Source organism: Drosophila ficusphila, unplaced genomic scaffold (assembly GCF_018152265.1).
Source record: "Drosophila ficusphila isolate 14025-0441.05 unplaced genomic scaffold, ASM1815226v1 contig_791, whole genome shotgun sequence".
In the NCBI taxonomy this organism is placed as follows: domain Eukaryota; kingdom Metazoa; phylum Arthropoda; class Insecta; order Diptera; family Drosophilidae; genus Drosophila; species Drosophila ficusphila.
The window spans coordinates 24921959-24944161 of NW_025064737.1; the positions used below are offsets into that span (position 1 = coordinate 24921959).

The 22203-nt window shown below is 46.0% G+C and overlaps 1 protein-coding gene across 1 annotated transcript in view; it reads right to left on the minus strand.

Moving 5' to 3' along the window:
- LOC108097521 (irregular chiasm C-roughest protein) overlaps window positions 1-22203 on the minus strand; it is a 115413-nt gene that overhangs the window by 62208 nt on the left and 31002 nt on the right. Inside the window, 1 exon segment of the mRNA XM_043209067.1 lies at window positions 13921-15227. Within this exon segment, the coding sequence (XP_043065002.1) occupies window positions 13921-14059 (139 nt within the window). The 5' untranslated portion in view covers window positions 14060-15227.

Genomic DNA, 22203 nt, shown 5'->3' on the forward strand with positions numbered 1-22203 from the left:
TAATTCCTAACCTACTATTTAATTGGCGCGCGTAAGCGATGGCGTTGCGCATACGCCATGTATGACATTTTAAATTGTTTATGAGCTGCCCGGGGCTAACTGAGCGTAAACTACGGCTGTCCTGTCCCGTCCCGCCTGTCAGCTTCAGCCATCGGTTAATAGAATAAGGACCCGGCCCGGGTCGTCCTGCCGCAGTTAATTGTTGGGAGAATTGGCCCGCCGCCGATGGAAATGCGCCGCTGCTTCCTGGCGCTGTCATGATTTGCTTGGGGCATTCGGGTTATCACTTTGGGTTAAGTGGTTCTGGTTTAATTGGCAAAGTTTTTGGCCAGCAGCCCCGCTTGTTGCGTCCCACATCCGCTAGCGTTTAGCAGCGGTTTCCGGCCATTTTCCATCCCCCTTCAACCCCCTCAACCCCCAACACATCCTGCAAATGTGTGTGTGTGTGAGTGTGCAAATATTTGTTTGCACAGCGCGGGGGAAAACGGGGATACGGTAGGTGTTGCTGTGACATTGTTTGTACATGATTTGTTATGTGAAATGTACACACGAGCGGAGTTCGGAGTTCGTGGAGCGGAAAGGGGGATGCGGGGCTGTGGGGAGTGCGTCTGTGTTTGTCTAGGGGCTCGAAAATATTTTAATAATCAGCCAGTGCATTAACTCGGGGCCGCCTTGTAATTGCATAATAACAATGTTCTCCTACTTGTTGGCCGCCGGCGTCAAATCAATTTTGCGCCCGCTGAACAAACAATGCAGCCACGCAGGACATTCCCCTTCGTCCTTGTACTATTTGCTTATTTGTGTGAGAGTATATGTGTGTGTCTGGGTAAATTATTAAGGCCTCATTGCATGTCACTGCTGTCCGTTCGATTGTACAACATTGTGCCATTTTATTAGTTTCGAAATTTGGGTTAATTAAAAATTTATTTCGGACTATTGTGCGCCGCTCTGATTACACACACAAGCGCACTTCAATGTCCGTTTTCCACACACATATGTGTATGTATGTTTGTGTGGGTGCATTAGGCTCATTGCATATGCCCATCCCTTGGCAAATGTTGCGAAATGCAATCAATTTTGCATTTCGGCCGAATTTATGTCGTTTTCATATTGAAATGGCCTTTGGCGGTGGCGTTATAGGGAATGGGCGGGAATGCGGCTCTTATCGGGGTAATTAATATGAATTCATTGCAAATGTGTTGCATACTTAAGAGCGCAGCTCGTTACAGGAACAGGACATGTCCATATTTATGCGATCAATTTGCCTCCGAAAGCTGTGTGGAGTGCGCAAGGCATTAGCTTCTGCTGCAGCTGGAGAACATTTTCCAGCAGATATCACAAATCAGCAATGGCAAAGTAAACGGCTAACAAATATTTATGGCAAAAGGAAGCAGCGAGCCGAGGAAGTGGAGCGCAATAGCTGCAGCTGCAATATTTATTACAAGTTGCATTCAGTCAACAAGCACAATGGCTGCCAGGCGAAAACAAACAGCTGAAAGCAAGAGCGCAGCAGTCTATTGCCATTCAAGGATCCGAAAGGCAGTCGAACTCCCAACCAGTTCCCCTTACCCCTCTATCCCCTTTCCCATCCCCACTTCCTCCCATGCAATTCCAATCCAAGGCGGCCTGCAGTGAGGAGAAATCATTTAAATAAAAGTCAATGTCATGCCATGTAAAGAAGACAGCGAATAAATAGTCGCAGTCAGGATTTCAGGCACTGAACGGTTACCAGACATGCAAGTGGGGGTTGTAGGGGGTGGCAGGGGGTAAGGGGGTTGCGGGGGTACAAGGGGGTTCCCAGGCAACCGGCTGGCACGAGCCGGGCCCAAGGAAAGGACTCCCAAGGACTAACAGACGGGGCCAACGGTCTTGGTAAACACGAGAAATATGGGGCGTATGTGTAATATGCTCGACAGCGAAAATTGTATAAGGAATTGGATTGCAAAAGCAAAGCGAGTCGACCGTCGTTTAATAAATGTCCTCCCACACGGAAAATAAAGTTTGTTAATATATATATGTTGAGCATTTAAGTTTCAAAGCTAAGTTTCACAAACAGAATTTGTGGACACGAGAATGATGTTCCTTAATTGGAAACAATAAAGTGTTTGAATAAAATATTATTTTTCTAAGTAAACTATCAAAGGGGGCAGGTATGAAAATATGTTTCTAGAAATAGAAATTTTAATACATCTTACATTGACAAGGAGATCTTATTAAAGCACGAAAGTATTTTTTTCTTATGCAAAAGGTCTTTCCTCTTGTTCTAAGTAGGGAAAAATCTCGGCCGGGCTGAAAGACATTTAATTTGGCATAAAAATGAGCCGCGCTGACAGATGGCCTACCTACCAAGCGAATGATGTGGGAGGCGACGCAGGTAGTCCTTTTGTGGCAAGGAACCAAGGAACCAAGGATGCTGATGTCGCAAAGGGAGAAGGGAGAACCTCCTCGAATGCGCCTGTCTGCCCTCTAATGTATTTTCATTTTATAGGCTCATTAAATTACGCTTTATTGCCGTTAAAATAAAATATTATGTGATAAAAATAACCGTTCTCGGGCGGACGAGCGAAAGGTTGTCGCTTAAGTGCCCGGCCATAAAAGGCGGGCAATGAGTGGAGCACGTCTATATGGCGATTTGGTCGGGTGCATCCTGCACTTGCTTTAATCTCGCCGCCCAGCATGCACCGAAAATAAAAAGTGCCATCAAAGTGAGACCCGTCTGGCTGGCAAATTTAGTTTCCATGTCGACCCACTTTGGGCCATGTTTGCCGGGATAAAATTTATTTCTCCGCTTCACGCTTTTTCGTTGTTTTTAATTATCCCACTTTTGTTGTCTGGCCTGCGACTTTTTCTTTTCCTTTTCCTTCTCGTTTTCGTTCTCGTTCTCGTTCTGGTTTTAATATTTTTTCTTTTTCCATTTTTGGATTTTGTCGGCTTGTCACATTTGAATGAAATGAATGAATGAGCCTGAGGATCCTTTGGCCAACTGGGGGCGACTGGGGACGCCGGCTGCACTCTGCCGGCCCAGAATGTCAGGCCAAACTAATCGGATTAGTGTGTCCCACTCCCCTGATGCTTTTGTATTCCCTCCCCGCCCCCCATGTATCTCCTCTCCTCTCCTTTCGCTTTGCACGTGTGACGGATGGGTCCTTGTTCACGGCGGAAGGATATTTTGAGGGAGTGCGACTGGCGCTCGTTAGCCCAAGTGACCTCCATTCGGGACTCGGCACGTTTTAGTGTAATTAAAAAGATATCCGGGCAGACAGTCGACTGATAGTAGTTGCCACACTCAGTTGGTGGATAACCCCTACACTCCTCCTCCACCGCTTCCGCTTTTTAGCTGAAAAGATTTCCCACACCCGAGCGCCCAGGTGACGTGACACGATTGCTGGGGAAATTGTTGTCATTTCAAATGGCGAAAGAACATAATTTCTGACGTATGCGATTACGGAAACTTGCAGTGCGCAACGACTCACGGAAACGGAAGGCGGAACGAGGGTAAAAGGGACGCAGGACTCAGGACGAAGGACTCTGGAACGCAGGACAATCAAGCAACCAACCAAATCGTAGACAAAGACCGGAGCGAAACAAAAAGCGACAAGCAATAAAATGAGAAACCGCGCCATGGCAAAACTAAAGCCGGGCCAAAAGGACATCAATCAACGGTGGAAAGGGGGGCAAAGGGACATCCAAAGGATCGGGGTGCCGGATGCGAAAGGATAAGCGTATTGTGCGAAAGAAAGTATTCGCCCCGTGTGCATTTGTGTTTTTGTTCCCCGAACCGCTGCTGTTTGTTGTTTGTTGTTAGTTTCATGCCGCACCGCCGACCACAAAATACCTACAAGTCACGGGGCGCCACAAAAAGGGGAAGGGGAAGGGGGTTTGCTGGTCGGTTGCCAGTCGGTTGCCAGTCAGTCAGTTAGAGAGACAGTCGGACAAACACGGACATAAATATAAAATATGTACGTGCGTGTGTTGCGGTGCGCTGAACAAGATTAAAGTGTTGCCAGCGTTTGGGGGCAGGAACAATAAAAAACTGGGCGGGGGCACGTGGCAAGCTTAGGTGAGCAGAACAGGGAATACCCTGACACATTTCCTAAAAAAAACCAAATTAATGAAACGAAAAAGTGTTTTCATATTTCATGAAACAGCGAGCTGAAATACTGCAACACGGCGAGTGATTAAAACACGTAGTTTTTGTAAGACCATAAAGTAAATAAATAATAACGTATGTTTTTGCGTTCAATAGCAAACACGTTATACCGAAACCACAATCACTAATTAAAATTTATAATCGGCATATAATAATATAATTGAAGTGGAGAATTTTAAGTTCGTTGTGCATTGAAGATTATATTGGCTTTTTAAATATTAAAAAGGCATTTAAAGGGAAGCCCTTATAAAACGTAATATTTTAAGTAATACGCAACAATACCAACTGATTTATTGACTTCTTAAAAGTAATTCCTTTCCTGGCATAAAGAAAACAAAATGCCTTTTGTTAAAGGGCAGTCAGAGGGAAAAAGCAAAGAGATTGAGTCAACTTTCAAAAGTGAAACGAACGAAGGAAGCGTTTATGAGTTTGTGTAAGTCAACAGCATTGTTGCCGCAACACAATTAAATGTGGCAATTTCATATTTAGTTTCCCCAGTGTGTGTGTGTTCTGATTAAGATGGCATACACACACACATCCAGAGGGACGAAAAAAGAAGAAGAGGGTGTCCTGCCAGTTGAGTCCACAATTAATCTCTGCTGGGGAACAGCATACACACACAAACACCAACACATGCACATGGCTGTGTGTATTATTTTATGGCTCATGGTAATTACAGGTGTCGCTATAATAAATTATCTTTGAATTTACTGTTTGTCGTTCTCATCGTTGTTCGTTGTTGTCCTCGTTGTCGTTGTCGTATTCGTTGTTGTTGTTGCGGTTGTTGGCATTGTTAATGTTGTTGCCGCCAGTTGGCTGTTCGTTGTTCTTGCCACCGGAGGAGTCTTGTCACAGGATCCCTTCGCCAGGATAGTGTGAGTGTGAGTGTGCGAGTGTGAGTGTGAGTCGGGATAATTGGCTGGGCAACTGGTCCTGCTGGCGATGTTCCTGCTTCCATTGCTGCCACTGCCACTGCCACTGCGACTGCTGCTGCTGGCAGCTCGCATGTCCTGGCATTGATAAGCTTTATTAAAAAGGATAATGAGCCTGTGGCTGTAAGCCCGCGCCAGTGTGCGTGTGCCCGTGTGTAATGCGGTTTGTAGTTTCATCAGTGTGTGTGTGAGTGTGTGTTTGTAGTGTGTGTGGCCAACTGGCCCGTACATGTGTCCATTATAAGTTTCGCCGTTGTTTACGAGTTGTCGGTCGCTGTAGTTGTTAATAGTTATGAGTTAATGGAGTTTTTGCCGCTACCACTGTTTGCCGCCTTCCGTTTCCATTATTATTTTCGGATTATTATGATTACTTTTGTTTGGCCGCATAATCAAATTAACTGAATGCGAGCCCTGCCACTTCCGCTTTTCCGCTGCTGCTGTTGCTGACAAATAAGTTTTTTTTTACACGGATCCGTTTGCCCGCTTTTCCCGCTTTCCCCCTCAAAAAAACACCCCTATAATTGCATAATCAAGCGCCCCTTTTGTGGGGCAAAACATAACTTTTCTCAAACGACTTTTTGATGGGGCTGATTCGGGTTTGATTGAACTTGGTAAAGTTATACGGATAGACCGATCGATTGGGGGCCAGCTGTTATTCAGCCAGTTTACATTGAATGTATTTTTGTAATGCTCTTTGCAAACGAAAAAGTAGAAACTCTCAAATAAACAAGAGAAATAACCTGATTATTTGCTACAAATGTTTGAAAAATATTACTATTAGTAAAGTCTTTCGGTTGATCTTTAACCATTTTAGTGATGTTGAAAACATATCTCTACTTCTCGATAAGTATCCTCCCGCTCTCAAACATTCGTAAGCTTCCTCTGTTGTTAGTTGTGCTATATATTTGTTGGTTACTCATTCGCTGGCCCAGTTAGCTCCTCATCCAGCTTGGGAGCCCCTCCATGGCATTGGGCTATTGATTTTCGTGGCTGCCTGAGGGGCGTTCGTTGGTTCGTTGTGTTGTGTCTGCATTTCAACTGAAATTTAAATGGTTTTCGAACCCGAAATCCTGTCGAGAAGCACGTTTCGAATGCACTCCACATGCAGCGAGCGAGTTCGCTTCCGTTTCTGGATTTTATGGACTTACGTCGCCGTTCCCGTCTGAGTGCCGTTCGGGATTAAAGTGTCCAAGTCGGATGGGCGATGGCTGGCTGGCTTGGCTTGGCTGCCTGCTCTCAGTTGCCTTGGGTTCAGCATGGGTTTAGGTGCTTAGTGCGGTTTGGTCAGGGTGACAAGTACATGGAGCTGTTCGCTCTGTTTATGCATGTGCTGAAACGGCAATTTAATGAGCGCGCCAGGCGTAATCCTCCCCAGCTTTACCTTTCTCCCCCGCCCCCGCTCCTTTCGCAGGACTTTGCAGCGGGGAGGAAGGACGAAGGAGGAGAACGCTCTCGCCTGCCACTCGAGGCGAGCAGGAAACGGAAATTACTTTGCAAACACTTTGCACCACCTTCGCTCCACTCAGTCCGCAGTCCACAGTCCTCGGAGATCCTCGCGTGGCGAGTCCTGCCTTGCTAAGGTGGAAGTGCGGGAAAGTCAAGGGGCGAGGTGGGTTAAGGTCCTGCCCTCGTCTTGCGTCATTTTCATTTTCTTCACGCTATTCCCGGCCGCTTGGCCCGCTGCTCCCTTCGCCTCCTTTCGGCCCGTTCAGCCCTTTTTATGGCCACCGGCTGTATGAAATATGAATTGCGGTTACTTCAAAAATCTCCTTCGCTCGCCTGGCTATTTCGCAAGGAGCCGCCGCCGGCAAAGGGGCAACAAAAATCAACTGCATTTAACTTTGTTGTGCTTTTTCGTCGTAGCGTCGTCGTAGTTGCTGCTGCGGCACATTGCCATTTTATGGCTAAATCCACTTTGCCAACACACACACACCCATATACACACATACACAACCTACACACTCACAAATGGCGGGGAAGTGGAAGAGGAAGGAAGGAAGCAGGACACGGGGCTTCCACCTATGGCTTATTGAAACTTGTTGTAAGCTAAATTATGGCCGAAATGCTGTTGGCTGCTGCTGTTTCAGTCCTTTCTGGCAAGTGTGTGTTAGTGTGTGTTCGTATGTGTGTGTGTGCGGGTTAAAATTACCTTTAAATTGAAAATTATTGTATGTGCGCGCTCGACTCGCACTCGAATCGCAGTTCCTCCGTACGCCCGTTTGGCCAAAACATAAATTTCTGTGGTTTCTGCCGCAAATTGCGTCGGGTGTTGCAAGCTGGGTGGCGATGGCAGCGGGTCCTGAATTACTTTTTCAATTTAAGACGCGCTCTCGCTCTTTCGACGCAGCGGCAGGTAAATGAATTAATGCGTGGGAGGAGGACATCTTAATTTATATTCATAAACATGGAGAGCCTCTCGCTTCCCATGAAGAGATTTAAAAGGCCTTGCTAAGTTATTGGCTGGAAAGCGGCACCAGTTGTCCCGTCCCTTTGTCAATTTCGAGTGGCTTTTAAAATGATTAGATTTCATTTGTGAAATATGCTGCTGTGACAGGCGGACAATCGGACAGTTGGACAGCTGGCTATCGCTTTCGGTTCGATTGAGGTGATATATTTGTAAAAGGAATTCCCTTTAAGTGCTTGTACTCTTTAAGTTAAACCACATTTTTCGGCTTTATTTTCTAGGGTTCAATATATTTGAACTTGCGGCGGAGTCTGTGACACTTTCGCCTCGCTTGGCACGCGTTTGTCGTTCGGGCAAATTGGCGAAGGAACGGAACTCCAGCTCCTCACGGGCTTGTTTGTTTGCCTGGCGGGCTCGTAAATAAATCATTTGATAACTTGACGCGCTGCCTTCCGCCCTCGAGTCGCCTCCGCCTCCACCCACGTATCCTGTGTCCTGTATCCCGTGTCCCGTATCCTGTGTCCTGTGGTCAAGGCCTCACCTCAAGCGACTGGCGACTTGTCCGCCGGCACAAGATATTGTGATTTATTTGCTTTCGCTTGGCTTTGACGTGACGCGACGTTGGGCGGAGTATCGATTGGCTCTAGTTTTACGAGCTACACGGAGAAATATTGGATCAAAGAAGGCGACTCCCTGCTATTATATATGTTGCAATTAATGGCCTTTTATCGGCTGTGCATCGGGCTTAATGACTTGCTTAACTTTGTGGTTCTTTGTGCCACCAAAAAGAGACTCTCGTTTGCCAGAACTTTTCGCTGTGTACTATCCGTTTTGCTGGCTTACCAATTTCCAGTTGCCACTTTGTTGTTCTGGCCTTATCTGCGCAAACTTTTGGCTCAACGCAAAGGGAAAACTGGTGAAACTGGAAAACCGGGAAGGCGTCGTTAATTTTTACTGATACTGCGGGGCGAAGTTCGGGCGGACATTGCCGGGGCAACCGTTCGCAGTTTCAATTATCTAAGTCCTCTCTTTCATGTGGCTGCCGACAACAATTTACACTGGCTTTTGGGCGGACCGACCGACCGGCAGCCAAATAGTTTGAATTCCCCCAAATAGATTTCCTCTGTAGTGGCGGCAAGACGAATGCGAGCAAGCTGCTTGGTTGGCCAACTCATTTGGGTGGCAGGGCGAAAAGTTTGTTTGGCCAAAAACAGCGAGAGGTGAAACGGCCTGGTCGTAAAAAACTCTTTAAGCTTTTCCGGTGAAAACAGAGGGACGCAACTCCGTAGCAGAACAGGACTTTCCACTTAGGGTTTCTCGGGGATCAGGTGGCATACGCCCGCTGTCATAACCGAATCAATTCGACCCGGGGCAGTTGTCAGGTGCAGCTGGCTGGCTGGCTGGCTAGCTGTTCGGGCCAATCAGCTATTAATAGAGCTGAGAATCAGCTTAGACGACCGACTTACGGGGATGCCGTTCACACACACGCTTGACCCCCAAGAAGGCGGACGGGTTTCTATTTATAATCAGGCTGAATCGGAGACCTAAGCCTCTAACTCTGCCACTGCCACTGAAATTGCTGCTGCCACTGCTGCTGCTGCTCCTTCTTGCCACCGGCATGGGGATTAGGTATTTGAAAAGTTTCTGACCCAAAAGGCTTTGGCATGTGTGTTAAGGGAGGAGAAGGAGGAGTTCCGAGTCCATAGACAGAGATATATCTCCCCTGGCCGGATTTTGTTTGCCTGACTTTGTTGCCACTTGCCAACAATGGCAACCTGTCCAAAGTCCGGACTCCGGACTCCGGACTCCGGAGAAAGGAGTCTATATCCCTGGCTCGGATTTGCCTATTTGCCTGAATGCCCATTATCGTCATCTCCATCATCGCCATCAGAGACCCGGCTTGAGCTTAGGTCTGAGCCCCCAACCTAACCCCTTTTTGCGTTTTTGATCTATGCCCCAAAATCCAATGGCTCACATACAGACAAAAGTTTTGAGGCGCCACAAACTTTTTGGTGGCCCTGCCGCCGCTCGAATTTTCCCCCAATCCCAACACCCCAATCCCCCATCCTTTCTCAGTTGTCATGGCAATTTTGAAAGGAGATATTCAATTTGGCTGGCTCCTCGTCTCCACATAATACTTGGTAAGCAGTTTGAAGTTTTAGGGCCACTTTAAATGGCCACAAATTGTTGTCGGAATGCTGATGTTGCAGCTAATTTGATCAAATTAACTCAAGCACTCGGGCTTCACTGCATGAAAATGATCAATTCATTAACAAATTCAGCCGGAACTTTTAATGGCAGAGTGTTTTTGCAAGTTTCAGCCGATTAACAAACTTTGCTTTGTACCCTGCCCCATTTTGGCAAAATTGAATTTGACAGAATTATTCTTGCCGAATTCGGAGAAGGGGCGCCTTAAGCCGCTGGGGTGGTAAAAATTCAACATTCAAACAATATGGCCAAAAGCTCATCAAGCGCATCAGTAGGTCTTAGCCCGGTCCAAAGCTGACAGCATCTTAGCCGGAACGAGGAGCAGCAAAGCCGGAACAGGAGCTGTGGCTGCCACCAAATCCATTTTGGCAGCGGGGGCAAGGCGGCAAGGCGGCAAGGAAGCAAGGAGGCAAGGCGGCAAGGGTTCGCTGGATGCAAGGTAGTGAAATTTACAATTTAAAATGCATGCATAATGAATGTTGTTTGCTGCCAAAAGACTTTCAGCCCGGGGAGTCGGCGGGGGGGATAACGGCCATGACCTCAGCCACCCAAGACCACCCTTCTACCCACTGCCTTTGGGGCATGCCCCTCGGCTTTGGCTTCCCCCGGCCATGAAGCCCCGAAAGCGGAATAAAACACACAACAACAACTCAACTCGAGTTGAACTGCAGCTGGAAAAATCCTTAATCTGTGCGAAGTTTAGCAAAACACAGCTTAAATCGGGAATGCAATGGGAATGCTGAAAAAATAATGGGTATGGCAAATATATGTGGCTCTCTAACAAGTAATTTGAAAGGTTATTTATTGCGTTCTTTCTACAGTTTGTAAACCTATGTCCATGTTTATAGACAAGTATTTTAAAGATATAAGATAGAACAAGAGAAACAGTCATACATTTAACAGGAAGCTGTTCTTGTTATGTAAAGTTTCTCCATGCTCCAATTTACAATACATCACATACACATATTTTTTCCTGTGCAGGGAAATTTCGGCAATTTAAGAGTGGAGAAGGGATTTGAGCTATATGTGACCATGACTGGCAGCTGGATAGATGCTTCCCTTGGCCTTTGCTTTGTTTTTTGGCTTATTTTGCATTAGAAAGCGCCAGCAGAAAGTGGAGCCCTTTCGACTATCCGCACCTCCTGCTGGATGTGTATGCACATATTTGCTCGACTTTGTTTGCCAACACACACACACACACAGCCCTACACAAAAGCACACAGCACTACAGTTGAAAAATTTGTGCATAATTTTGCTAGGCGAAAATATGCTTTGGTCCTTGAGGAGCAGAAGGCAGGGAAATCGATGACAGGACACAACCGGATCCCCACTCCCACTCCCGCTGGGAGCCCTCTTTACACTTGCTTTGTTTGCGGATTAGGCTGCCAGGATGCTGTTGTCCTTGTTGTCCTTCTGGCATCCAGTGTGTTCGATATCCCAGTCCTCATCTGCATCCTCAATTGAGCTGGAATTGCTGCGTTCTCTAATTTAATTAGGCGAAATCAGGCGTCTCCCACAATCCCTTTGGATCAGGCGGAGCCACGCCCACCTCAGCAGGATAACATATATATAAATGAACATACATGTGCGCGATATTTTCATTACGTGCTCGGAAACCAGGCAACCGCTGGCGACAATTTTTCCCATATTTTCCGCTACCTTCGCCACGTAATTCTGCAGGTCGCGATTTTCTTTAATTGTCACACACACGTGACACCGATTTATGTGTGGTGGTGTCCTTGGTTAAAAGTTTTGTAATTTTATACCCTCCATAAGTACATTCTGTTCTAAGTGCCTTTTATCTTTATGGGAATCGGGTATCCTACTTTTGGTTCGAAAAACAACATTTAATAAGCTTTCTTGTGAGAAGAAATGCAATTAAAATAAGTGTGTGTTTTTTCCGACTCCTTTTACTGGGACATAAAAAGTGATACCTTTTCCATCACTACTTTGGCACAATATCGATTGGAAAGGAGCTGAAATCTGGTACCTGGAACTCGTTTGATTAAGTCTTGGCTTTCATTATTTTAGTGGGCCATTAAAAGTTGCCCCCCAAGTTGGGGGAGCTGGGCGCTTAACTTTTTCCCATCCGAACTTTTCAGATTTTATTGGGGACGGGTGATATGGCTCCAATTTCCATTAACAGTCAGCTGGTCAGCTGTTTGCACCCACTCTCACACACACCCACACACACTAACACACACATGGCATAAAGATACGGACACTCCGAGTGGAGCCATTAAACACATTCCAAAATTGAAAAGTCATGCTCAACTTTTTCCATTGCTGCAGCTTTTTTGGCCAGTTTGCATGATTTGTATTTATCTGGGCGAGTGGAAGGCTCTTATCGGCCACAGTTGGGATAGGAGGAAACTTTCAGTTTGATTACTTAAGAATTTGGTCAATGATTTCGAATAAAGCCCAATAGTTGTCCGGAGTTCAAGTGCCAGAATGCCAGAATGCCACCCAGACTGGGGCTAGGATTGTCCGATCCGATCCGATCACACTCACTCGCTCCCGGAGAAGTAATAAATTTCCGGCTGCTTGAGTGCCGCACACACACAGACAGGCGAACGTGAAAAACTCCCGACCCATGATGTCCTGGCCATTATCCTGCATATAAAGTCGTTCATTGCTTGTTGTTTTTTGGTCATTCCTGCTTTGATTTGCCCCCTGTGTGTGTATGTGTGTTTTTGCCCCCGCAGTGTGTTAAGGCCATTGTATTGCATACATAATAAATTTTATGAAACGTAAATTTTTATTGAGACCAATTTTTGTCGCTGCCATAAAAGCGGAGAACATGAAAGGAAAAGTCCGTCCGAATCGAATCGAATGGAATGGAATCGAATGTTTTATTTATAGCCTCGGTTCAATTTGGAAATTAATTTCGCATTAACTAGTTTCGGGATCGCAAAGACAAACAGCAATATTAGAAATGCTCGCTGGGTAAACAACAAATATTGTGAATGACCCCCGCCGCCACCCCGAACCCAAAAAAAACATTTCAAATAGTTCGAATTAGCAAAACAACACAAACGGAGAGCAAATAGTGGGCGAAGACAAAGCGCAAACAGGAATACAAACAAGCGCGCCGAATTCGAATTTGTTGCCGTAAATGAAAATATTGCAAATCAAACGAGGCGAGCTGAAAACAAAGCCAAATGGAATGAAAGGGCCTCCGAACCGTGCGACCGAAATCAAATGACAAACGCTGGGCCCAGCTGCTGATTTGTGATGGACAAATAGAAGAGTTCCCCCTCGAAATAAAATGAATGAAACTATCGTTCGTTCCATTGTTTTGCATGCCGGAATGTGTTTATGGCCGTGCAAACGCTGCGTATACGTAATCCCCATGTGAACTTGGCATTAAATTAGAAGCGCAGGCGGCGGGGCGAAAGAAAAATGATTGAATGACCTCTTGTGTTTAAAACCAATTGGTTTTGTAATTGCCTTAAGCTCTTGAAGAGACCCCTATGATTATCGGATTACGCTTGTAGGGAAACAAGATTCGGGATAATGGCGAATGCATATTCATAACCGCCAGTCATATTTATTAAAACGATTCCAGTTGTTGCTTTTACCCGCGTTTAAAATTCAGCGGCGTTGCCGTGAAACGCCTGAATTAATAATGAAATAATGAATATATATGAGTTTACAGGACGAACGCTTTAAGCGGCTTTCAGTCGAGTAATTATATTTCAATTATATGGTGAGTGCCCCGAATGGTGAGTGCCAGATCTCCCGCTGACCCAGATCACCTTCGAGGTCCTTGGCAACAAAATGCTCGACTAGAGAGGGAGAGCCAACTCATCAGCTCACGGCTCATTAGCACGTTTCCAATGGGGGGAAAGAGAAGGGGAGAGGGAATGGGAATGGGAGCAGCCAGACAACTTGATTGAACTTCAATGAGCCCGAAGAAGATGCCTGCTCCTCGGAGCTCGAGATTAATGCTAATGTGACAACTTAATCGAAAGCCATTTACAAGTCATGTCAAGTGGAGAGCTACAGAGGCTCTGTCTCCAGAGCTCGTTATTATGACAGAAGCTGCCTGGGAGGAGCAACTGAGGCAACTGAGCCGCATGACGACGACAAATCCATAAAAAAGCACGTTAAATATTTGCATTAATTCCGGGCCTGGCTGATAAGTCAGCTGGATGCTAACAGGAAACAGGAGACTAGGGACAGAGGACTGGGGACAGGATACAAGGACTGCTGTTGACACTTACCCGGCAAACATGATGCGACTGCGATGCCGATAAGGAGCAATAGTTGGGCCATCTCCGTGCTGCGAGTCCTTGTGCTCCTCCTGCTGCTGCTCCTCCAGCTGCTGCTGCTGCTCCTTCTGCTCCTCTGCTGGCTGCTCATTTTGCCAAAGTCGTTTGGCTCTTATCACTAAATGCGTTACTTTGTCAACGACCCGAGTTCTCGGGCTGTTTTGTGTGGACGTTAGGTGGGGCTGGCTTTGACTTTGACTTTTCCTGCACGACTCACTCGCTCGCTTTCAAGCTTGTGTCGCACTCGAATTTCAGTGTTCACGGCTCAATTTTGTGTATCAGTCAGTTGTGTTTATGGCTGGGGGAACCGCAACCGCAACGGCGATCTGGCTGTGCATAAACAATAAAAAATATAGCAAAACGTTGGCCCGAACTGTCATGACAAAACCGAAACACGAACTGCAGAGTGCTTTGTTGCCTCGATAACGATAACGAAAGTTCTTCGATTTTTGATATTTGATATTTGTTTCTAAGTTTCGGTAGATCGAATTCGGTTGTTTGGCCGGAATCCTTTCGGGGAGACTATTGTTTTACGTTTCGCGCCACGCGTTTGTTGATTTGTTGGTTTCTTGTTGCTTAATCAGAAATTTACACAATCCAGAAAGGATGAAAGCACAGTGAAAATTTCAATCAAAACTCCACTCTTTTTTCCCGAATTTTTTTTTCGCGACTGTCTGTGTAGCGGCTTTTGCTGGGTTCTTCTTTTTTTTTTTTTTTGCTTTTTAGCGCTCGTTAACTCCAGCGCTTCGTTTTACGTTTTACGTCTTTGTTTGTTCCGTTTTTTGTCTTTTCGCCGCTTTTTGTTTTCCCAATTTTTTGCTCAATTTTTAATGCAATTTCCACGCTTAACTGCACTTTTTGCCATTTCGCTTGTTATTCCTGTTCCTTCTGATGTTGCCGCTGCCGTTGCAATTGTTGCTGTTTCTGTTTCTGTTTTTGCATTGCACTTTTGCATTTATTTACACGGAACACTCACACACACACGAACACTTTCGCAGGCGACCGGGAACGGACAGAGACAAAATATGTACACAATTTGCAGCGCTCTCGCTCCCTCCGGTGCATTCGCATTCGCTCTCGCAAATTCAAATTACTTCTGCTGCTATTCCAGTTATGGTTATCGCTCGCCTTGTTCAATCCTGCAAATCAGATCAGAGTGCTCGGCCCCTCATCAAGTGGCCTTTGTCCTGCTGAAGGACTCGGATCTGGGACTCTGGACTCTGTCAGGAGTCGAGCCTTCGCATCTTCTTCACATATACCTGAAAATAATGGAGAGAGATAACGGGTTAGAACTCATGTTTTCAGGTAATCCGTTTATTCAAGTAAAGCGAGAATTAAAAGGGTAGAAATCAAACTTCATTTTAACTTAACCTTTTAAGCCGCCTTGAAAATGTTTATTTTACATCACTTTCTTTGTGACCTTTTGAGCTTCAGTTTTGCAAGATTTTTATGACCAGATTATTTTTCAAGTGATTGAAAATAAACTTTGGCACAAGTACTTTGCATGACCCCTAAAAATACTAACAAAATTACAAGTCATCGGATTTGCATGAATGATTTCATATCACTGGAGATATTCCGCTTTCTAAGAAATTTTTGCTTATTTTTGCGTTTTGCGGCTTATGCTAAGTGAACGAGAAGGAGGCTATGCTCATTTGGCATTTTCTTTGATGGATTTTGCGGGGCTTTTGCATAAATGATTAGCACATTCGGGGCTTTCCCTCCGCCCGCCGTGCACTATAACCTCACATTAAATGTTGAACTCAGCAGAATGGCAGGATTGTCAGGCGGATAATGCGTCACCTACGCACCTAACCATCGCCTCTTCAGCTCCTAAATGAGTGACGTGTGTCTGGGAGCCGTGCCCCAACTTCCCACTTCCAGTGTTCAGGCCTTTGTTCCCCATCTGCAGCCATTATTATGCTTTATTTTCCGCTTGACACCTTTGGGCTGCGTTGCGCATTTCCCTTCTCCACCCGCTCAACTCGTGCTCGCCCACGTGGCATTTATGCGCTACTTTTTCCCGCTCGCTCCAGCCTGTTTTTTTTTTTACCGTTACCCGTTATTCCGACCTGGCCGAGGGGCTTAGCCAAGGCTAAAGAGACTGCCCCCAGCTGCTTGCAGATAAGGGGGAGTTTTGGGTGCTGGGTTGGTGGGTTGGGAAGCTGGAAGGGTTGTACACTTTCTTATCAACATGCACGTCGACGTGAGGCAGAGACGTCATGTCGTCGTCTGAATTGAAATTTATTATTCTGCTTTGTCGTGCATGTGTGCGTGGAGGCTCCCACTTTCCACTTTTTGAGCACTCGCAAAAATAATTTCGGTTTAATAAAAGTTAAAAACTTCTGAATGAGTTTTTGGTTAGGTAAAACTTTATTATTCGGTAAACAAATGTTGAGCGATAATAAACAAAATAAATTAAATCTAATTAAATTGCATCTGTGTATCCTATATTCTATTTTATATTTTTTAATCTCTCTCCGGTACAAACATGTAAATTGTTTGAAGTGCACACATCCACTTCTAGATCCCCGTTTTCCCAACCCCTTCCTTCGAGCAGTTTTGTGAGTGCCTGGCACTTTTTGAGGTAGCCACGTCTGCGTGTGCCCCTCGAAAGTCCCCTCTTCAAGCATTTAATATTTTTCTTTTCTCCCGACTTTTATACTTTTCTTCTTTTTTTTGCGTAACCGTCCCACTCAGTGCTCTCTTGCTTTTACTTTTGTTAATTGCTTTTCATCTGGGGTAAGCTGGCAAAATGTCTGGGGAGCACCTTTGATGTGCGACCTTTCATTGGGCTGGGCTTGTTGTTGGTTTGTTGGTGCTCTGGGCGCTCGCACTTAGGGATATTGTTCACATGTCTCAATTATCCTTTTGATTTTGTACACATGAAAGCGCCCCCCAAAGTTTTGCGCTTTTGTTGGTCCAATTTCAAAGCGAAACGTGGCCGAAAGCGAGCGAGCGGGATGCACCGACCTCTTACCGCTCAGCAGGCCAGTTATTATTAAAAAGTTGAGAGCCGAAACTAACACGTTTGAATATCTCATTTGCCGGACCGAAAGCAGGCAATAAAATCAGCATAATCCAAACATTCGCATACGGAACTACTATATGTGTCTGGATAAGTCGGATCCTCCCGGAGAAACAAATGGTGCTGGGCATGTCCAGATTTTTCTGGCCAGCAGCAAAAAAAAATAAACAAAAAACTGGATGGAGTTGTATTTAGTTTTTCTTTTTTTGCTGTTTCTGCTGACACTTGCCGTTTTTGTTACCCACAAAAAGTTAAGTAAAAAAGGCGCAGACGAAGCGAAAGAAAAGCTGAGTTGGAAATTATGCAAAGATTATGTGCCCAGTGGGGAGTTGCAGGAGGTTGGGGGATCCCGATTGTGGGATCCTTGGATGCCAGATAGCAGGAGCAAGTTAACTTGTCGCCGTGGTCACGACTGCCGGCGAAGGTGAGGTGAGGTGAGGTCCTGGACCAGGAGCAGCTTACAAGCCGGGGAACAGGACCAACTTAAGTCGAGTGACATGTAAATCTAGCCTCAGGCTGCGGCCACGGCAGCTGCTGCTCTTGCTGTTCCTGGAAAAGAGTTGCGGGCAAAAACAGCGCCGAGATGATGATGATAATGCGGCCGTTCCAGTCCCACCTCCACTCCACCTGCCACTCCCACTTCCCACGATTTCCCTACGCCGACAATCTCACCGCCCATTACCAACCACCATGCCCAGGAGCCACGTTTTCCTTTCTGAAAATCAGTTAAATGAGTTTGTTTACATGTTACGCCGCCGTGGCTTTTTTTTCAGCCAAACGACTTTCATCCAAGGGCGGTAAAACGGAATAATGGCAGGAAAACTTTACAGAACGAAAAGAAAATACCCTTAGAAAATATGGAACAAATCAGGTATTTGACTTAGTATACCATTTAGACAAATAAAATTGATCTATATGTATAACTATAATATGATAATAAATATCAAGTTTAACCATTCCCAATTATTAAAAGCTATTAGCTAAATATTAACTTCAACTAGACATATATTTCTCAGCACAATGTTTTCGAAACTTGAGGACCTACTTAACCATTTCTTGAGAGGTTCGCCAATAATACCTCTCCAAGGGTATAAAAAAAAACCAAAATACTTTAAATGTATGCAAAGTGGTGGCTTGCAGGACGAAAGGAGAGGGGGAAACACCCATAAATGACCCAGGAAGCGACGCGACATTGTCTGGACGCCGTTTTTCTGCGGAAATGGATGTGGATGTGTGGGGAAGAGTCGCCATACAATTTACTTTGGTAACTCGATACACGACGGAAGGTCTGAGTCGCAGGCCTAAAAGTATGCAGCATGTAATTTGCGTTTGTTTGCCACTGCTGCCGCTGCTTTATGTAATTTGCATGTAAACATGTGTTCCGCGTACATGAGGCTGCGCTGGTGTTTGTGTTGGCCTTCTGGCCAAACACACACACACATACCCACAACCTCACTCACTCACAAGCAGTGGAGCTGAAAAAATTACGCCCTACATCAAATGATTTTGTTTAACATATTTTGTTATTAAGTGTGGAAATGTGCATATTTCGCTCCGCGGAGAATTCCCCCCTGTATTTACCCACTCCGCGAATCCTTTTCACCCCTTTTCAGGACTCCCCGCTCCGTTTGCCGTTCGTGCCTGCAGTAAATTTCCGTTTGCCATCTTTCAGGACGAGGCAGGCAGACCTGGCATACTTCACTTGAACTTTGTGTAGCGTGAACTTCTTGAATTATTGGCCTGGGATCCATATAAACTGCAGGCCCACGAAAGTTCACTTTCGGCACGGGGAGCTCTCCCAAAAGGGCGGGCGAATTATGTTTTGCCAAGTTCCGAACTTAGTTTGCGGCCTGATTCAACCCGCTGCCTTTTGACAATTGACAGTTCGATGGCTCGATGGCTGGATGGCTCGATGAAGTTTCCCCAATTAGCCATAACCCATCGCCTGTTTCTTGGCTGCATATCACGTGCGGCTGTTTGTTTGCTCCTCCTTCGGTTCCGTGTTGTCTTCCAGTCACTTGGAATGGAGACGCACAGCAAACAGAAGGAAAACCATAAGCCACATATACACACGGCGGATAGATAAATGGGAAGAGACGGACGGACATTCACTTGCAATGGGCCATAACAATTTCTCTAGCCCAAGTTCTTAGATCCACATCCACATCCACATCCACATCCACATCCACTTTGAGTTCCAGATGCAGACGTGGCCGCACTTCCTAATGCCGCTTGCGACGCTCTGATGCAGCCCAATCAACGTTGCTGCAACATTATTGTTGTAAGCCCTGGAAGATCCCATTCCCTGCTTTTCTACACTTGGAATAACTACAGAATATGTTTACCCTTTACTTTTTAGTTAACTGAGAATGTAAAATTTATCTATTTAATAAATAAGAATACACACATTTTACATGTTTTCATGGATCTTTAAGTTCCAACTCTACTCTTGATTATTTAACCCCGAATACTGTTCTATGTTTACCCATTTCGAATCGAAAACTTTCCCCGAGTGCAACGTTCCTTGCAACGGCAACAGCGAATGTGCTTAAGTCGTTTTGCCATTCCTATTGCTTTGGCAACGAGCAATTCAATTGCTTTTTCTGCGGTAGTAAATACAAAGTGTTAAATGCCCGGGGCTTTCGGGCGGAGCAGGCATAAGCTAAGCAAATACCGCTCCGCCAGTGTATACCCGATATTAAAACTCAAATTCAAACTGCAACTTCAGCGCCGTCTGCTCCCAATCCGAGTCGCAATCCCTATACCAATCCCATTCCGTAAGCAACTTGGAGTTAAGTCCAAGTCGCCGCGCCCGAACAAAGGCGTCGTATTCATTTCTTATTTAAAACTACCGCTTGTTGGATGGTTCAACCGTCGGATGGATGGATGGATGGATGGCCGGGTAGTTGGATGGATGGATACCAGGCCATTAGATCCATGACTTGGCTGCCTGCCTCTGCCTCTGCCTCTGCCTCTGCACATTGCCGGGCACATGGAGTTTTATTTATCGAACTGTGAATAAATATTTTGCCGTTCTTGGAGCACCTCCAACAGGGGGGATCGAAGTACAGGCCCCACCCCCGATGGGAGCCACCCTCGAGAACGTGTCGAGTCTGCAGTTTGCACTCGCCAGTATTGACTGTAGTAATGTGTAACCTAATTCTGCGGCTGGCTTAAATGGTTTTACCGTCTATTGACTTTCTGCGCCTCCTCCGTTTTCGGCCCAAAGCCAACTCTCCCTGCTTCCGGACTCATCTCATTACGACCTCGGCTCATCAAAGGGGCAAAGCCAAGGAAGCAGGCAGGATAAAAGGAAAAAATGAAAATACCACCTAGATATCCCGCCCGGTCCTGCCTCACTTCGTATATATCTCTGTGAATGGCACAGCTGCTTTCATTAGAGCCAAGTTTAGACGAAGGAGGAGCGGCTGTGGCAGCGGCAGGGTGAATCGCTCACAAAAGGCTCTTCAGCTTTATCGCTGTAATCAATTGTCTGCATTTGAATAGTTGACAACCGATTTATGGACCATTGAGTGAGCAGCAAGAACGCCGATGACTGAAGGCTCCCCGTTTCCAGCGGGGGAAATCGGTTGGTTGGAGTGCGGAATGACTTGGTGGGTGGTTACCGAGCAGTTCATTTCTTTTGTACTTGCGGTTGCCCCCTGCCAATCCTCACTTACTGCCCCAGCCACCCCCCTTCCCTCCATCCTTCGATCTTGGGCATTTTTTGCCCTGTGTGTGGCCAGTATCCTTTTCGGAAATCAAGTGGAATGACCCGCACGGTCTGTGTGCCTTTGCCCGCCCGAAAACCCCCGCTGCTGAAATGCCCTTTGTCGTAACTTCTGTTTTTGTATGTTTTACGTAATTTCGCCGGGCAGAAGAAGACCAGCCGGAAATGGCTAGGAAATTGAGCCAACAATAACAGGAGCAGCAGAAGCAGCGTTAGTCGGAGTGTAGCCGCATCAGCAATAGATGAAGCTGATGTCGGATCCCCATCCTTATCCCCATCCCCATTCCTTCCAGCTCCATCTCCATCTCCATCTTCAATGGCAATAAGAATAATAACGAAATGTCGGCCGGAGCGTCTGTCATCAGTGTGTTGTCCGTCGTCAGTTGTCAGCTGCTGTTGTCGTTGTTGTTGTTGTTGTTGTTGATGTTGTTGTTCTTGGCAGCACGGCCACTGGCCCAGATAATGTACTGCCAAGTGTTTCTGACCTTTTTCCCTTCCGTCCCGTTTTCGGGCCTCTTTATTCCGGCCTCGTTGGCCATTTCATATTTCGGTGACACATCCCATTGGCACTTGTCCTTGCCAGTCAGTCCAGTCCAGTCGGTCGTTTGGGTGTCCTCGTTTCGCTCGCTGCGAATTATTTAAAGCCCAATGCAAATGAAGTGGCCGAAACAGTTGGGTTCAAGTTCAGGGCGCTGCCATTAGTGCTAACTATGTGCCTTTGTTTGCACGGCATTAGAGTTTTGTCCGCCGTCAAGTAGCAATTAGAGTGAGTATCGCAACTTTAAGGATAACTGCCTTTCAAAAGGTTCTAAGTGGATTACAAATTAAATTTACCTAAAAGGCAAGGATTACTTGCAATCTTGTGGCTTAATGCCTAATTCGATTGAGGTATCTAAGTCATCTGTAAACACTTATTAGGATTATTGATAAATTACTTATATTACTCCTGCAATCAATCAAATGAATGGCCAGCGAATCTTGCTTATGCAACTTGCATTGAATCCCAGTTTGATTCGCTCTGATGTCGTGCACTAAATTATCTTGATTAACTTTAGCCTGGGAAAGCCTTTAACGGCTCTAATGGTTTTTCCAATGCCAATTGAGGTCAACTAGCGAGTGGTTCAGCTAATGTGATCATCGGCTTGTGAGCCTCTGGCTGCCGGGAAGTGCATAAGTGCTCGCATTCGCTTTAAGCTGCGACTGGCAGCCTTCTGCATCCTCATCAATTCCACTCGTCAGATGCGGGCGACACACACACACACATACAGATGCAGCAGCTCCACTGCAGATATACACCACTATGTTCGGCGGATATAGCAGATGCACCAGATACACCAGATACAGCAGATACACCAGATACTCGGTGCTCAGTGCTCAGTGCTCGCACATGCACACGTCCCGTGGGCATTTACTTGCCAGGCTCTTGGCACGGCTTTGCATTTGGGTTAATGTAGTATTTGTGTCTCGTGCAGGCGGA